The following is an 18,699-nucleotide window of genomic DNA, read 5'->3' as shown; positions in this document are numbered from 1 at the left end:
TGTTCTTCATTAATGTATGGCTTTTGGCTAAACTAATTTTATGAATAATTTTATAAATATAAATAAGGTCAATATGCAAAAAAAGAAGAGTGAATATAGAGATGTTGGTGGTTAGCACTACAAGAAATGTAGTGCACACGGAATGCAGAATTAAAGCAAGCTAAAGCCAAAGCATGGAAGCTGCCATATTTTAAGATAATGGAAGGGAGTACTTTGAAATTAATATTTGAGGTAACAGAGTCAGTTCAGAATAACTTATAGGTTCAAATAAAGCTTCTAGGTTGAAAACCTTGAGAGAAGCATAATGTTGAATAATGTTTCCATTATACAATAATGACAGTAAGAATATAGCAACAATATAAAAATTATAATCAAGAGTGAAGTACTATAAACTCCTAAGAAATATTTTAGCTATTTATCATATGTAAATACCAGGCAACTTACTAGCAGCTGCATTTCCACCCGTATCTGCAAACAAAGGGCACATACAAATTAGGAGACAATAAATACACTGATAAATGTCATTAATAAGAAAACAACATGCAAAAAAAGTTTTAGCTGAAAAATACACTTTAAAATCACCTGTCTTTATTAATTGAATTGCAAATATGATTTTATATTCTGAGCTTTATTACACAAATGAGATACTTTGGCCTTTGCTAAAGGCTTCCATTGTGGTTTTGGTTATTTATCTCTCTTAGTTGGTAACCTTTTAATTAACTAAAATACCTGAAAGTTCTAGAGGGGATACTTGGGGGCACAGTTACTATTGGTTGAATATCGAGGGTTAATTAACCCTCGATATTCGACCATCGAAGTTAAATCCTTCGACTTCGAATATCGAAGTCGAAGGATTTACCACAATTCGTTCGATCGTTCGATCGAAACGATTTGAATCCATCGATCTTCGATCACAAATTGCTAGGAAAGCCTATGGGGACCTTAGTTCGAATCATTCGATTCGAAGTCGTAGTCGAAGGTCAAAGTAGCCAATTCGATGGTCGAAGTAACCAAAAAAATACTTCGAAATTCGAAGGATTTGAATCCATCGATCTTCAATCACAAATTGCTAGGAAAGCCTTTGGGGACCTTAGTTCGAATCATTCGATTCGAAGTCGAAGTCGTAGTCGAAGGTCAAAGTAGCCAATTCGATGGTCAAAGTAGCCAAAAAAATACTTCAAAATTCAAAGTATTTTTCCTTCTAATCCTTCACTCAATGTGCCCCTTGGTATTTAGGGTTTTACAAATATATTACCAAATACTACTTTTGCTTCATTACATACATACACAACTCAGGTCACATGTTTTTTGAATGCATTCCTCATGCAATGAAATCAATATTTACATGTAGAGCTACATTGTCATTGTTTAGCGGTAATAGAAACTGCCATATCAGGAAAAACAAAATTAAAAATGAAAGGGGATCTAAACCCAAATAATTAAAAGATGTTAAAAAAAAATCCAAAAAAAAGTTAAAAGATTGTTTTGTTTTTTAAATGTTTTTCTAACATTAAAAAAAAAGAAAAGTAAAAATCTGTGAGTGAGTATTTCTGTGATAAACTCTAATCTCATATTTTGATAAATCTGCCCTGAATCATGGTAAAAAGTTTTATGTTGCTAAATCTGCCTCAAAGTGTTAGCAACTCAATGGGACAGATCTATCAAAATGTGAGATTAGACCTGACCACAGAAATAGCTCACCCGATGTGTTTATTTCTATGGTATTTTTAGAAGTGCATTTATCAATGGGGGAAGTTGGGGGCATATTTATCAAAATGTGAGATTAGTGCTCAAGTGATGGGCAAATCTGACCCATTCGCTTAGCCAAAAATTAGCAAAATGGCAAAAAAGTGGTCAAACGCAAACTGCACAACAATTTTTCAAAATGCTCAACAATTTTTTTACTAGCCATTGTAGACTATGAGCATTTTTTTTTCTTAGCGAAACAAGGCAAAATAATTTGCTCATCCGTAGAGCTCAACACAAAGCTCATTCATATTGGATTATAAGAATCATGTTTATCAGTGGGTGAAAGCTAAAGTTCACTATTTGATAAATACATTCTAAAAAGCTCTAATCTTACATTTTGATAAATCTGCCCCTATGGTTAACTGACCATACAAACATTGTGTGTTTAAAAGGTCTGTACTGTAAAATAACATAAGTTAAAATTTAGTTAGTTTAGTTTAGTTAAAAATGCATATAGTTAAATAATCTTAATAAGTATGTAAATAAAGTTTCTTTTAGATAAATAATGAAACATGGCTGCTGATTGCATCTTAATCATAGAATTGACTAGAGCTTCTCTTTACAAGCAGAGGTTCACAACTTAACTGTTATATGTTATAAATAAAGACAATAATAATGTAAGCAACATTATGGTTTTCCTATCTGTATTTTAGTTTATTGTGAATTATTCTTAATTGTTGTTATTTATTTATCCAAAAAAAAAACCCATGGTGACAACTGGGACTCATGATGTGAAATGAAGAAATGTGATAAGATATCAGTTTTTCAGCATTAGCAAATGAAGCACAGGACATGGCTCCTTACCAGGCATTTTGGGCTTTGGTGTTCCTGTAACCAAATATAAACAATTTAAAAGACAATAAAAGGGGGGTAATTATGTTAAAAAAAACTTTATAAACACAGGACACACAATAAAAGAAAATTAAAGTATAAAATTGTACATGATTCCTTAAATTATTTCTAAAATATATACATATTAGTTTAGGTAATTTAAAAGTTGTAGCTAACAATGAATATCCAATGACTTCAAATTACTAAATTAATTTATACCTACATTTAATTAGTATGTATTATATGTATTATATTTCTCCTAAAGTTTGCTAATTCTTCACAACAATAAAGGAACATAGTTTTAAGATCTCTGTACTGGACAAGTAGAAATACAAGATAAAAATAATTACAACAATTTCTATTTATCAATTGACATTTTAAAACTGATAACAGGAAAAGAGAAGTATATCATCTTATTTAGCAAAAAGAAAGATACTTTCTTTACTATAAATATTGGTTAACATAGTTTTAAATAATAATATACATCATTTTACCATACCTGGATTTTTTGTAGTCGTAACTTTTAAGATGAAAAAAAGATGGTATTTAATACAAATTGAAATTCTTTTGTCAACATAAATATTTAAAAATAATCTGACTATATTTATATATACACTTTGAATGAATATACTGTATATACTTTAAATTGTATTTTATTTCAATCATCACTTATTTAATAATAATCTATCAAATGAGAAAAACATAAAAATAATTGTCATAGTTGCTGGAAATTTAGGACAGAAAATACTATAATGAAATTATTTGTGTGTGCCGTGAGGTTCTTTCTACATTGCTGCTTTGGGGGGTTGCCGAGCCTCCACCCACGTGCACCAGGTACATCTTCACTTATCGACAAGGTGGGTGTGCTAATCCACACTACATTGCCTGGATTTGCAACAGTGGGCAGACACTTTGGGTGAAAAACCTCGAATCAAATTTGATCTAATTCAATTCAAATTTGATTTGAATTTTCAGCTCAATCCTATTCACGTGTTTTTTTTTAAAAAAAATTTCTATAGGTCGTTTTTTTTTAGAATTTTGAGTTTTTGGGAGTTGATGAGAGTTTTTAGTAACTCCCAAAAACTTGAAATTCGACCCTTGATAAATCTGCCCAATAGTGTATATATATCAACCATAAGGGTAACCATAAGGGTAACAAAAATGACTCTCAGAAGAAAATAAAACTTATTATTATAGATAACAAGATTATACTTAATTTATCCACATTTCAGATCTCAAAATTTTTAGTAGGCTATAGATAGCTAGATTCTATATTATATTATATGCCTGCACCATTTTGGTTGAACATACTAGGGAGATTTTTTTTTCATTTACTGCAGGTGATTCATACTAATCTTTTCTATTCTATAATAGAATATTCCAAATACATCTAATTCAACCATAGTTTGAAGCTCAAAAATGTTAGTATAGTACAGAATTTTCAGTCAAATATATTTAAAAAGTTATTTATTTTAGTGCGATATAGCTTATATTAAATTTTTATTTTTGCATTAGTTCTCCTTTAAATGAATTTAATAAACTCTTGAAATGAGTTACAAAAGTATACAGTCTACCAGGTATAAGTATATACAGTGTAAGGAACATGGGACTTAATGTAAATTATTAGTGGAAAATGTAAAATCCAATTGGATTATCTGAGGCTTTAGAAAAAATGATATTTGACACTTTTTATGCAGAATTTTGGAAGTAGTTATTAGAAATGAAATGTAATCAAATGAAATATCAATTTTACTCTAAACTGAAGTAATTATTGTATTAAAAAAGATTTTAACATTAAATTAATAAACTCCTCTAAAATAAAGACAGGGCATATGTATACTTTATGAAAGCAGCTGAAATGTGACCATTGTAAAAAAAAATCTAGACATTGAAAACCAGAAGAAAACCCAAATTACACATATATGTGTAATATATTTATTAAAATTCGAATTATGAATTTCTAAGTTTATTTAAATTTGAAAAACTCAAAGTTCACCAAACTTGGATGTGTACTTATTTATTATAAAGTTCTGATCACAATAACTCAATCAATTAAAAATGTGAAAGAAAATTGAAGGCAGTAAAATTCTACCAAAACCACAAATTAGAAATATTGCTTAAACTCCCATTGTCTTCTATGTGTACTTGTTAGCTATTAGATGCTTTTTGTGCTTAATAAATCTTGAACATTTAAGTTTCTCAAGCACAGGAAAAAATTCAATTGTGATAAAAAGTTGATGCAAATCTGCTCCTAAGATTTATAACTCTTCAAAGTAAGTCCTTCATCTTTAATTCATCTAACCCCTTATTGTGTAAAGACCTGGGAAAGTTTGATTTAAATCAGGTAATTCCTAATATTTATACTTTACTAAACTATAATGGACAACACTGATACCCTATTCCCTTTAAAGGAGAAGGAAAGGTTAAAACTAAGTAAGCCTTATCAGAAAGGTCCATCTAAATATAACAGTAAACCCCCAAAGTAGTGCTGCTCTGAGTCACCTGTCAAAAGAAAGACAGCATTTCTTTCCATCTATTGTGTACTCATGGGCTTCTGTATCAGACTTCCTGCCTTCAGCTTAAACCTCATTGCCCTGGGCAAGAACATGCTCAGTTTGCTCCTCCCCCCTCCCTTCTTTGCTGTAATCTGAGCCCAGAGCAGGGAGAAACTCAGGCAGGAAGTGATGTCACACCATGTTAATACTGAAGCTGCTATCCTAAACAAACAGAGGGCTTCTAGAGCTCTTTACTCAGGTATGGTAAAACATTCTACAGAATAAATATAGCATTCTAGCTTGCACAATTGCAGCTAATCTATTGGTAATAAAATGCCTCTGTAGCTTTCCTTCTCCTTTAACATAGTTCTGTGACTTTGTACTTTTTGGATTCTGAATTTTTCTATCCTCAGGGTATAATAAATCTTTCCACAAAAAAAAACAGATTTTATAGTAAAAATGTTTTTAATAAATCTCGAAAAATTCTTTTTTTTTGCTCTGAAAACTACAAATTATTCGAGGTTCGGATATTCAGAGCTTGATAAATAACCCTCAAGCTCTGAATATCCGAACCTCAAATAATTCAGAATTGTTTGGAGTTTTCCACAAAAACTTGTTTTTTGCAACAAAACCCCTAAATCATCCGATATCAGTACGGACATCAGCACAGACACTAGAACCTTCCCCACTGACATATACAGGACTTTGAGAGCTTTTAGATGCTCAAGCTCCGAATATCCAAACCTTATAATAATATAATAATTTTTAGTTTTCGGAGCAAAAAAACTAAAATTTTTCGAGATATATTAAAGTCCAATGGTCTAAAACCTCCGAATCTGAAACCCCGGCATCTAAAAGTTCTCGAGGTCCTGTATAAGTCAATGGGGAATTTTTCAGTGTCTGTGCTGATTTCCGTACCAATATCCGATGATTTCAGAGTTTCAGTGCAAAGAACTCAGAAAAAAACATTTTTGTAGAAAACTACAAACAATTCAGAGTTTTATGGGAAAGCTCTGAAGTTTGCCCGACTCTATTTTTTCTGGCTTTTTTAATAAGGTCCATTCAGGAATTCGGAGTTGCTTGAAGTTTGATATTAGAAATACTGAAATAAATTCATACCTTGATAAAAAAAAACCTTAGACTTTAATAAAAAAAAAACCTTTAGTATTAATAATTCATAATATGCTTAATTAAAATGGAAAACTAGTACAAAATTAAAAACACTCTGTAAAATGAATGGGTAAGGGATTCAGTCCATGATTGTAAAATATTATAACTAAAGTAATTATGAAATGCTCTTTGTGTTATTTAAAATTAAATTTTATTTTTAAACAAGTCAACAACTGGGACACAAACCTTGTCTACCAATTATACCAGAATATATTTTTCATTTCATGAGCACTAAGCAGGAATTTTGCACTTCAGTATCATAAAATGTACACTGTACTAATGCACTATATTGTACTAATATTGTGGTAGTAATGTTTTGCAAATACATACAGATTAATGTGTCAACTTTTGCTTGCTGGAATTTCAGGACAGAAAACTATTTTGAAAAATAGAAATCTTGAAAGCTGGGGTGCACAGCTTACCTGAAGTTTTGGAAGTAGTCTTATCTATAGAAAAGAAAATGTAGTAGTTATCATAATTACAAAGTTATAAGAAATGTGTATCTTATTAATAAGCAAAAAGGAATAATAAAGAGTTAGTTTAATTATCAAATTACATGGAAAGATTAAACTAGTTATATTTTGGTGTTTAGTGTTTAAAAACGCTTTACACATTATGAGCAATCAATGGGGAATCCTCTTGCAACTACTGTGCCACTAGCTGTTGAGATCTTAGAAAAAGTTTTATCGAGCAATATTGCTTGAAAGAATGCTTACCTTTATATTACCATTTAAGGGCAGATTACAACATTCTAATTAAACTAGTTATGCTTTGGTGTTAAATGCTAAAAAATTCTTTATATTAACTTTAGGGGCATATTTTTGAACATTCGAATTTCTTTTTGAGCTGCAATTCAATTTTTTGAAAAAAATTAAAATTGAAAACGTGAATATAAAAATTCTGCATCTAAAAGCTAGCGAGTTCATGTACAAGTCAATGGGAGCTGTATTAGCAAAATTCAAGCTTTCGATTTGAGTTTTTGAGATTAATTTGAAATTTAGCAGAATCGTGAAATGATTGGAAGAATGGAATTCCACTGCACATAAATTAATTATGTTTTTAATTGATAGAGTTCTTGAAATGTGGGTTTTTAATTATGAATACATTTGAAGTTTTTAAGAAAATTCAACTTCGAAATTCAAATTTTTCATAAATCATCCTTAAGAAGGACTATTTACTAATTAAACTTTAACTAACAACACGAGCACCAAAAAAGAATTGACAAAATTCTCAAAACTAAGAAAAAGTAATATTCCTGTATTTTTCATGGAAAATAGTTGCATTCCAATTAGAATCACAATGTTCAATTAATTTTCAGTGAGGCTTAAAACCTTGAATATTTTTATAAATTGTGAAATATTTTGTAAAGAACTGCTTGTGAATATTCCCACTGACTTCTATACAAACTCGTCAGCTTTTACCTGATGAGCATTTTCTGGCACCTTTTTAGTATGTTTTTTTCAAAAATGTACTATTTGAGGTTCTAAAGAATATTCTCAAGTATACTTTTGTTTGTGTTTTTCAGTGAATTTTGAAAAATCACCCCTTAGTATATTATAGATGGACCTGTTATAAGCAACACTTCAATTAGTCTTTATATATATATATATAGATATATATATATATATATATATAGATATATATATATATATAGATATATATATATATATATATATAGATATATATATATATATATATATATATATATATATATATATATATATATATATATATATATATATATATATATATATATATATATATATATATATATATATATATATAAAATCCAAAAAAGTGAAGTGCACACTGGGGAACTTTTGTTTAATTTAAAAAGTTCATTTTATTAAATATAAGTTAAAAATAGGTCAACGTTTCAGTCTGTTCCTGAGACCTTTATCAAGACCATTATATATGTATATGTATATGTATGTATATATATATATATATATATATATATATATATAGATATATATATATATACAAGGGAATATAAAATATAAAACAACTCTGGATAAAAGAATTCCAGAAAAAATACAGTTTCCTATATAACACCACTCAGACTAATCCCTGTTGGCACCAGACCATAACATTTTTTTTTTTTATTGTTGTTTCTTGTGTTTTATAGATCCTCCTACAGATGCTGCTGGTAAGCAATGTTTTGGGAATTGATATACTGCATATTGACATATACATGTAGACACACACACTGGTGAAAATGTATTGTAAATGTGAAAAAACACTTTAATTTCCCCATCTAATGTTGTCTGTATCATAACTGCAATATTACCCTTATCATGCAAAAATTTTTATATATCTATATTTGCTATAGTAATAGATACTGTTCTAATTTTTTTGATCTTTCAATATGACTTTCCTATTTAAGACCTAACAAGTCGACTGCAGGTGAAGTTTGGGTTTGATTTTAAAAAATAATGTTACAATAAACCCCCCCAAGATTAGATGTTTGTTAAATTTTAATATAGTGCATCTCTTTGCATGAGACATAAAATGGTAGTAAATTAATTTTAAGACTTGATTTTTCTGGATTAAAGCACCCCTGGGTAACATGTTGGTAATTTCAAGAGTATGCTAGAAATTATACTACAGCAAAATGTATGTGGAGAATTTAATGACATTTCTATGAAGGAAGTAGTATTAATTACAAACAGAATGTTTACTTACTTGGTGTTTTCAGAGTTGTTGTACCTATAACAAAATAAGATGAGAGTTAGTAAACACAAAGCACTGGTCAGTCTCCAGGTGATCTGTATAAATAGATCAAATTCGTATTTTCCTCAATAATTAAATACATTAATTTCATGTATTTCTACAGAGCAGAATTTGTAATGCTGCAATTTAAATGTTGACCGAAAATAGCATTAAATATGGTAAGTCAAAATAAATCACACACTTTTCTTGTTCGGTAAATAAACGTGGAAAAGAAAAAATCTGAAAGATGTTTACATCATTGTTTTCCCTGGTTCCTGCAGTTTTTAGATATTGCATGTGGTTTAATAGGCCTTAGCATAATATAAAATTACTTTTCTTCATCATAGACACCGATCTTTGCATTCAAAAGTGTTGATGGAAATTTCATTCTTACAGAAGGTACAGGTAGAAAACTTCTATGGGGGTCTCGGAACATGAAAAATTTACTTTTTTTTAAAGGTGCTTGTAAAAATGCATTGTATAGCATTGGTAGCTATTTTAATGACTTATCGAATGAAGTACTTAATAGCATCAATTACATTTTGAGCAAAATTTGCAATGAATGAATACGAATAGATATAACAAGAAATATATCTTTAAATGGTATATTATTTCATCACCGCGTATTCAATAACAATCCATCAAATGAGAAAAACATATAAATAATTTTCATAATTGCTGGAAATTTAGGACAGAAATTACTATAATAAAATTAAAACCAAATGAATTTAAAAAATACCTGGGGCTTTGGAAGTAGATGTAGCTGTAAGAAAAAAAAAACATATAGTATGTGACACAGTTATAAATGCAGTCAGAATCTTCTTGCTAGAAAGTATACTAAAGAAAACAAATATCACATCTTAAGCTAGTATTTTATTTTAATCAGCATAAAGAAATTTATGAAAGCTATAATTCATGATTGAAAACAATTTTTGTTTTTTAAAACATGAGAATCATTAACATATTTCCCAGAATTTTAGGACTGAAAACAAAAGGAAAGGAAATGATAACCACATAAACTTACTTCGGGCACTAGAAGTAGTCGTAGCTTTAAAAAAAAAAAGTAGTATTTCATATCATTAAATAGGGATCAAATTTATTTTAGGAAAGGTATAATATAAAACAATTGTAATGTCAGACCTTACCTGGCATTTGGGTAGTAGTTGGAGCTTTAAAAAGAAAATAAATAAATAAATAAAAACATTTATTTAGTAAAGATAAAAAATATTAACAAAATACCCCTAAAAGAAACACAGGAAGGATTATTTATCAAAATCAAATTTGTGAAAATGTCAACTTTTTTTCTAATGTGATTAAAATTAATAGGCTTCAATATGTTACCAAGCTCAAATCTTTGTTAATTTATAACAAAAGTTAAATGTATTTTTTTTTATAGAATAAAACACTGAAAAAACATTAAATACATTGAATTGATGTTCTACTCATCATTTTCAATGGGTCCAAAAACTCTCACAAATTAAAAAAATGTTGAATTGAAAAAATATTGCTTACATTTTGTCTAGAAAAATTTTTACCTTTGCATTCCAGTTTTTGAAACAATCATTTCAATTTGTGAGTTCTGGCACAAAGAAATTGAATTGGGGCTAAAATTTGAATTTGAATGTTGATAAATCACCCATAGTTTGTCAACCACAAGGGTGGCAAAAATGGCACTCACAAGAAAAACACAACAATGGAGGAAATGTATAATTATAAGTAGTGCAGATGAATAGAAAAGTCCCAATTACACATAATTTATCCACATTTCAGATCTTAATATGTTACTTATCTGCATCTCAGACACATCTTTACATGCAAAGGTGTTAATGGAACTTTCATTCTTACACGGGGTACAGGTAGAAAACTACCAGGGGGGTCTCACAAATACTGGACAAGTAATAGTATTAGTATTAAAAACACATGACTGTTTTTTATTTAAGGGCTTGTATAAATACATTGTATAGCATTGGTAGATATATTAATGACATATTGAGTTAAGTATTTAATTTTTTTAGTATTTAGTATTTAATAAAATTGTTATTCAGACCAGTTTCTGAACTGACTTTACTTATCCCCTTAGAAATAAAGTGGTGGTATCTATAGATACCAAACAGGGAGTGTCATGTCTCCAGCATAAGATGTCATTATGCTGCTACATTTCATCGCTCACTTGTAGTGAACTCCCTCCACTGGATGCCTGTTGTAATTACTCAAGGTCTTTTCATCTATTTATTCTGCACCTCCATATGGCTTAAAGCAAAATTGCATTTGGACTTATCTGGCTACTATAGTTCTACCATGTGACCCAGCACAGTGCCTTGTGGGAGCTAAGACTCCATTTTACAGTCCATGCTGAGGAAGAAGCACATACTTTCTCATTCTCCCTTCATGGTAGAATCGCTGGTAAGCAAATGAACTTAAAGTTACATTAAGCCACCTCTACAGCTGCCAGCACCTCAGAGACACTGCTGCAGACACATGTTATGCCAGATAATGTACTTTTTGTTGTGGTTGTGTACTTATGCATGTTTTATATTACTGTTCATTGCAAAACATACTTATTTCATGTTCTGTTATTTCTTACAGTTTCACCTCTCTACTCTCCTCTATTCCACTTGACTATCCAGTAAAATCTACAGACTCCACACTCTCTTTATTGGATTGTGGGTAGGCTTAGCTGCATGTCAAACTACACATTGCCCCAGGGTAATACATAGGGAGGACAGAACATATATATATGTATAATCTTTAACTTTAACTAAAATTAATCTCAGAATGGAAAAATATCAAGAAATGTGACCATTGTAAAAAAAATTATAGACATTGAAAATTAGAAGAAAAACTTAAAGCCACTTTACACATGTCTGTGTGATATATTTATCAAAATTCAAATTATGAACTTTGAGTTTTTTTAAATTTGAAAAAGCACAAAGTTCACCAAACTCGGAAATGCAATTACTTATTATAATGTTCTGATTACAATAACTCAATCAATTATAAAAGCAGCAAAATCACATTCTACCCATAATTTTCAATGAGTGTACCACCTGTCTACAACATGTCAAAGAATTAAAAAAAAATTGGAAAATTGCTTTAAAATTGCCTAGGACAACTCCATTGACTTTGATGTGTACTTGCTAGCTATTAGATGAAGAACTTTTACATTCAAGTTTTTTCAGTTTTTAGGGGACTTATAATAAATCTTGAACATTTAAGTTTCTCAAGCACAAAAAACTAAAATTGTGTTAAAAACTGGATGATAAATCTGCCTCTAAGATTTTATAACTCAAATCAGGTAGATCCTAATTATTTATACTTTGCTAAACTATAATGGACAATGCTGAGACCCTTTTTACTCTGACATAGTTATTTAACTTTTGGTTCTTGGGTGACTTATTTATGCCTCTCAGTTGGGTGAAAATAGGACAAATTAATTTAAAAAATACCTGGGGCTTTGGAAGTAGATGCAGCTGTAAGAAAAGAAAAACATATAGTATGTGACACAGTTATAAATGCAATTAGAATCTTCTTGCTAGAAAGTATACTAAAGAAAAAAAAATATCACATCTAAAGCTAGTGTTTTATTTTAATCAGATAAAGAAATTAATGAAAGCTATTATTCATCATTGAAAACACAGTTGTTTTTTTAAACATGAGAATCATTAACATATTTCCCAGAATTTTAGGACTGAAAACAAAAGGAAAGGAAATGATAACCACACAAACTTACTTCGGGCACCAGACGTAGTCGTAGCTTTAAAAAAAAGTAGTATTTCACATAATTAAATAGGAATCAAATATCTTTTAGGAAAGGTATAGTATAAAACAATTGTAATGTCAGACCTTACCTGGCCTTTGGGTAGTAGTTGGAGCTTTAAAAAGAAAATAAATAAATAAAAACATTTATTTAGTAAAGATAAAAAATATTAATAAAAGACCCCTAAAAGAAACACAGGAAGGATTATTTACCAAAATCAAATTTATGAAAATGTCAACTTTTTTTCTAATGTGATCAATATTAATAGGCTTCAAAATGTTACCAAGCTCAAATTTTTGTTAATTTATAACAAAATTAAATGAATGAAATGTTAAAATTTTTATATAATAAAAACCTGAAAAAACATTGAATGCATTGAATTGATGTTCTACTCATCATCATCATCATCATCATCATCATTTATTTATATAGCACCGACAGGATACACAGTGCTTTACCTTAGTTATAACAAACGAAATAAATGGTGGCTAACAAACAAGGGTTTACAGAGTACAATATTATTGAGATTGAGACATTAGGATTTTAGAAAATTGTTTAGAAATAATTTTGTTATTTTGATACAGCAATGATTGATTAATTAAGGTACATTAAATAAGCTTCTTTAAACAGGTGGGTCTTTAAGGAGTGCTTGAAAGTTTGGAAAGAAGGAGAAAGTCTGAAAGCTCGAGGCAGAGAGTTCCAGAGAAAAGCAGAAGCCCGAGAGAAGACTTGTAGATGAGAATGGCAGAATTGATGAGAAGAAAAGTGAGGCGAAGATCAGAGCAGAGCGATGGTTGCGTGAAGGAGTGTATTTGGAGATCAGAGATGAAATATAGGGAAGGGCTTCAGTATTAAGTGCCTTGAATGTGAGTGTTAGTAATTTGAATTTGATTCTAGAGGAGATTGGGAGCCAGTGAAGGGACATGCATATGGGAGCAGCTGATGTTGCACGGTAAGATAGATAAATGAGTCTAGCAGCAATATTTAGCACATATTGGAGTTGTAAAAGGTGACTTGTTGGAATACCTGCGGGAGTAGGTTGCAGTAATCAAGACGGGAGATGATGAGAGACTGAATCAGTGTTTTAGATGATTCTGAAAGCACACTCTGTTAAATCAAAAAATGTATTGCATGCTAGTTACCCCACATGGCAACAGCATGTCGCCCTATGCGTTTCGACCTACAAAGGTCTTCATCAGGGGCACAAAAAATAATATAAAAGGCCTTTTTATTATTTTTTGTGCCCCTGATGAAGACCATTGTAGGTTGAAACGCGCAGGGCGACATGCTGTTGCCATGTGGGGTAACTAGCATGCAATACATTTTTCATTTTTTGTTTTAACAGAGTGTGCTTTCCTTATTTTTTTGTTTCATGATTTATTGGAGACTACAGATGGGCAGCCTCCTTTAGGATTAGCACCTCGCAGATATTTGATTTTTTTGTATTTTCTGATTTATAACTAAGGAGTGTGCGCCTTCTGCTTTTGATGTTTTTTAGATGATTCTGAACTGAGATATGGTCATATTCGTGCAATGTTGCGCAGTTGAATACAACAAGATTTTGCAAGTGTTTTAATGTGTGGTGAAAAAGAGAGGTGAAATGAAAGGTTTTGTTGTTTACTGTGAGTAATATCTGAGGGACAGGGAAAGATCTTGGAGGAAATATAATAAGTTCTGTTTTTGAAAGGTTCAGTTTCAGGTGGCGCTGTGACATCCAGGAGGAGACAGTAGAGCAACAGACAGTATGTAACTTGGGAAAGGACAGAATAAGAAAGATCAGGAGTAGACAAGTACAGTTGGGTCATCAGCATAAAGGTGATCAAGGGATGGTGATCAAGGCTTGGATCAAGGGATGGTTTTTTGAGGATAGGAGTGATTAGTGCTTGTTTGTATAAGGATGGAAAAGTACCAGTAGAGAGTGAAAGGCTGAATAGGTGGGTAGGTGCAGGAGAGAGTGTATCAGAATTTGGATAGAGGAGGCGAGAGGGTATGGGGTCAAGGGAACAGGTTGTGGGTTTTAAGCAGGCTAGAAGTTTGCTAACGTCATCTAGTGTTGCAGGGGTGAAGGAGTGAAAAGTGGATGTGAGTGGACTGCACGTTAGTCTGAGATTGTTGTCAGATGGTATGCTCAGCCTAATGAGATCGATTTTATTCATTAAACAAATGAGCAAGATCTTGGGAAGTTACATTAATGGGTGGAGGGGTGGAGGCTGAATGGGAGTGAGTTAAATGTGGAAAACAGTTGCTGCAGTTTAGAGGACAGAGTGGAGATTAAAGAAGAAAAATATTGTTCTTTGGCTAATGATAGAGCTCGATTGTAGGAGAGCATGAATTTGAAGTGGATGAAGTCAGGATCAGTTTGTGACTTTCTCCACCGTCATTCAGCTGATCTACTACAATTTCTGAGGTACACTAGTGTGCAAGGGTTGGGGTTTAGCTGGTCGGCTGTGACAGTGGTAGAAGCAGCAAGGGAGACAAGAGCTGTCGAATGAGCATTGTTGTAGAGAGAAGCTGCCATTTTGGGACAGTAAAGATTGTTAATTTGAGAGATGGATTGTGCTGATACTGTTGATAATTGATGTGGATCATAAACATACTCATCATTTTCAATGGGTCTAAAAACGCTCACAAATGTTGACTTGAAAAAATATTGCTTACATTTTGTCTAGGAAAAATGTTACATTTGCATTCCAGTTTTTGAAACAATCATTTGAATTTGTTAATTATGGCAAAAAGAAATTGAATTAGGGCTAAAATTTAAATTTGAATGTTGATAAATCACCCATAGAGTGTCAACCACAAGGGTGACAAAAATGGCACTCACAAGAAAACAACGACAATTAAGGAAATGTATAATTATACATTATACATTATTAATTATACATTATTAAATGTATAATTATATATACTGCAGATGAATAGAAAAGTCCAAATTACACCTAATTCATCCACATTTCAGATCTGAATAAGTTACTTATCTGCATTTCAGAAACAGATCTTTACATGCAAAGGTGTTATTGTAAATTGCATTCTTACACAGGGTACAGGTAGAAATCTACCAGGGGTTTCACAAATCCTGTCCAAGTAATAGTATTAGTATTAAATACACATAACTTTTTTTTTTTTAGAGCTTGTATGAATACATTGTATCCAACATGAAAAGTTGTGGTTAATTAATGGGTCCAATAGGCAGAACTTTGCTGCAAAATTCAAGTGCTTTATTGTGTAACGACATGAGCAAAGCTCTTTCTCAAGTGTTAACAAAAAACCGTCTCAATTACATTCTTAAAGGGTAAACTCCACCCCTAATTAGTGGTATTAAGTAACATCACCATCCCCCATTCCCATTTGGTGTCAGTGTAGAATTAAAAGCTGGAAAACATATTGGCCACTGCCCTTGGGGTACAATTTAAGGGCCTAACCAACGCGAAGGAGTCCACAGGGATAAAAGTCCAAACAGTTTCATTTAAAAAGTCCAAAGATCCATGTAAAATGTCCAAACACGTTCAAGTCCTGGTAACTTATTTGACCCCGGCATTGCTCAAAGGCCTGCCCAGAGCTCAAGTTAGCATCACAAAAGAAATTACATCTGAGATGAACAACATTATTGTAATAGATGTATACATTTCGATAATGTTGTTTATCTCAGATGTAATTTCTTTTGAATTTTGCAGCAAGTTCTGCCTATTGGACCCATTATTAACCATAACTTTTCATGTTGGATATTATGCTTCATTGGACGGAAGCAGTGGTTATAGATCTTTTACACTGAATCTACCGCAATTTGGTAAATACATTGTATAGCATTGGTAGCTGTATTAATAACATATTGAGTTAAGTATTTAATTGCATAAATTACATTTTGAGCAAAAGTTGCAGATTGAATATGAATAGATATTGTAAGGAACTTACCTGGTGGTCTAGTGGGGGGACGGCAGGGACGCTTGCCGCCCCCTCGGCGGGGGCCCGCTGCAACGAACAGCTTCTGTTAGGCCGCAGGCGTCGGCATCTTAAGGCGCACGCGGCGAGCTCTTGGGTAACTTAAAGGCGCAGGCGCGCTGATGTAGTGACGTCAGCGCGCAATGGCGCGTAATTCAAACACTATTTAAAGCCCATTAGGGCTGTGGGACCTTGCCCGTGATAGGATATTGTTTCCTGGTGCTTCTGAGCCTTGTGCTATATTCTGAACCTGTTTGATTCCTGTTTTTGACCCCTGCCTGGCTATTTTGACTATTCTGACTTCTGGATTCTGACCCTTGCCTGATTACCGACTACCTCCTCTGATTAACCCTCTGATTGTCTTCCTGGTTTGACCCTTGCCTGCCTGATAACGTTTATTCTCTGCCTGCCTCGACCTGGCCTGTTCTGACTACTCTTTTGCCTAAACGCCTTGTACTACGATCTTCTGTCCAAAAGACTTTGCCTTACTGTCGTGCCCCTCTGCCTATCCAGAACCCTCATCTTGCACCTCTCGTTTAAGTCCAGGTGGCATCCAAGTAAGCCGAGGGCTCCTCCCGAGGTCCAAAGGCGGTCACACTACTGGTGAAGCACGAGCCGAGACCAGGGTGCCTGGTGTTTGTTCTGGTGTTGGGTGCCGACCGTGACAGATATAGCAGCAACAAATACATCTTTAAATAGTATATTGTTTCAATCAGCACTTATTCAGTAATAATCCATCAAATGAGAAAAACATACAAATAATTTTTTCTTGAAATTTAGGACAGAAAATATTATAATAAAACTAAAATCAAATGAATTTAAAGAATACCTGGGGCTTTGGAAGTAGCTGTAGTAGTAGCTGTGAGAAAAGAAAAACATATAGTATGTGACACGGTTACAAATGTAATTAGAAACGTCTTGATATAAATTAATGAAAAATAAAGAAAACAAATATCACATATTAATATAGTATTTTATTTTAATCAGCACACATAAATTCATTAAGGCAGATATAAAAAATGTCTTAAGCACAATGTAATTTCCCTATGCTTTATGGCAAAATTTTTCAATAGTTTCACTAATTGTTCATGTTTATATATTTCAGCAATCAGTAAAAAAAAGAAAAGGTGAGGTTTAAGACTATTTCAGCATATACTGGTTCCAGTCTCCCTGATGCTTCAGAAAAGAGGATTAAATATTTAATTCCCAATTACACTTCCTTGTATGACATATCACTCCTTTACCATAAACCCGAGACACAGGCTACATTTTGAAAAACGAGGATCAATAAAAAGAGTGGACTATTTCTCTGTAAACTTCTGATTGTGTTGGTAACGAGAGTCGTAAATGCAAGAATGGAAAGAAACCATGAACTGGGAGTGAAAGAGATGATTCATGTCAAGGTGGAGAAACCATCCCTGAACAGAGGCGGGGGCTTTCAACACCACCTGTCTGCTACATACAGCCTTGTTCTAACATCTGTACCCCTGCGGTTTCAGAACACTTCACCCATCCATTTATGCAATTTGCACAACTACGATTTGCTTCTAGGAGCTGCATGACACATTGGTAATCCTATCACAATAGCAGTATTTTCGTAATTGCAAATTTGCCCATGGGCATTTATCTATAGCAACCAATCAGTGATTAGCTTTTTGAAACCAGCTGCATGTAGAACAATTAATGCAGCAATCTGATCTGCCATGGGTTACTACCCATAGGCAACTTTGTTCAGTATTGACAAATGACCCCCTACTGTTTTTTAAAACAATACAGAAAACAAATGGTAAATGATTAAAAAAAAAAGTAGTATTTCACATAATTAGAGAGGGAATCAGATTTCTTTTTGGAAAGGTATAATATAAATGTTAAATGTTAGACTTTACCTGGCATTTGGGTAGTCGTTGAAGCTTTAAAAAGAAAATAAATATAAACATGTATTTAGTAAAGATAAAAAATATTAATAAAATACCCCTAAAATAAACACAAGAAGGGCTATTTATCAAAATCACAATTTTGAAATTGTGAACTTTTTTCTAATGTGAT

General features: G+C 32.0%; 1 protein-coding gene across 1 annotated transcript in view; it reads right to left on the bottom strand.

Moving 5' to 3' along the window:
* Nucleotides 1–18,699, bottom strand: part of LOC121397881 (proteoglycan 4-like) — a 41,207-nt gene that overhangs the window by 10,961 nt on the left and 11,547 nt on the right. Inside the window, exons 10-22 of the mRNA XM_041575901.1 lie at nucleotides 18,540–18,563; nucleotides 17,483–17,512; nucleotides 12,806–12,829; nucleotides 12,688–12,711; nucleotides 12,404–12,427; nucleotides 10,103–10,126; nucleotides 9,982–10,005; nucleotides 9,697–9,720; nucleotides 8,931–8,954; nucleotides 6,668–6,691; nucleotides 3,080–3,100; nucleotides 2,554–2,577; nucleotides 445–468 (exon numbers count right to left, since the gene is read on the bottom strand). Of these exons, the coding sequence (XP_041431835.1) occupies nucleotides 445–468; nucleotides 2,554–2,577; nucleotides 3,080–3,100; nucleotides 6,668–6,691; nucleotides 8,931–8,954; nucleotides 9,697–9,720; nucleotides 9,982–10,005; nucleotides 10,103–10,126; nucleotides 12,404–12,427; nucleotides 12,688–12,711; nucleotides 12,806–12,829; nucleotides 17,483–17,512; nucleotides 18,540–18,563 (315 nt within the window). The remainder of the gene's footprint in view (nucleotides 1–444; nucleotides 469–2,553; nucleotides 2,578–3,079; nucleotides 3,101–6,667; nucleotides 6,692–8,930; nucleotides 8,955–9,696; nucleotides 9,721–9,981; nucleotides 10,006–10,102; nucleotides 10,127–12,403; nucleotides 12,428–12,687; nucleotides 12,712–12,805; nucleotides 12,830–17,482; nucleotides 17,513–18,539; nucleotides 18,564–18,699) is intronic.

The sequence above is a fragment of the Xenopus laevis genome, chromosome 9_10L, assembly GCF_017654675.1.
Source record: "Xenopus laevis strain J_2021 chromosome 9_10L, Xenopus_laevis_v10.1, whole genome shotgun sequence".
Taxonomy (NCBI): Eukaryota; Metazoa; Chordata; class Amphibia; order Anura; family Pipidae; genus Xenopus; species Xenopus laevis.
The sequence above is the reverse complement of the archived record's forward strand: the minus strand, read 5'-3'. Positions and strand labels throughout refer to the sequence as shown.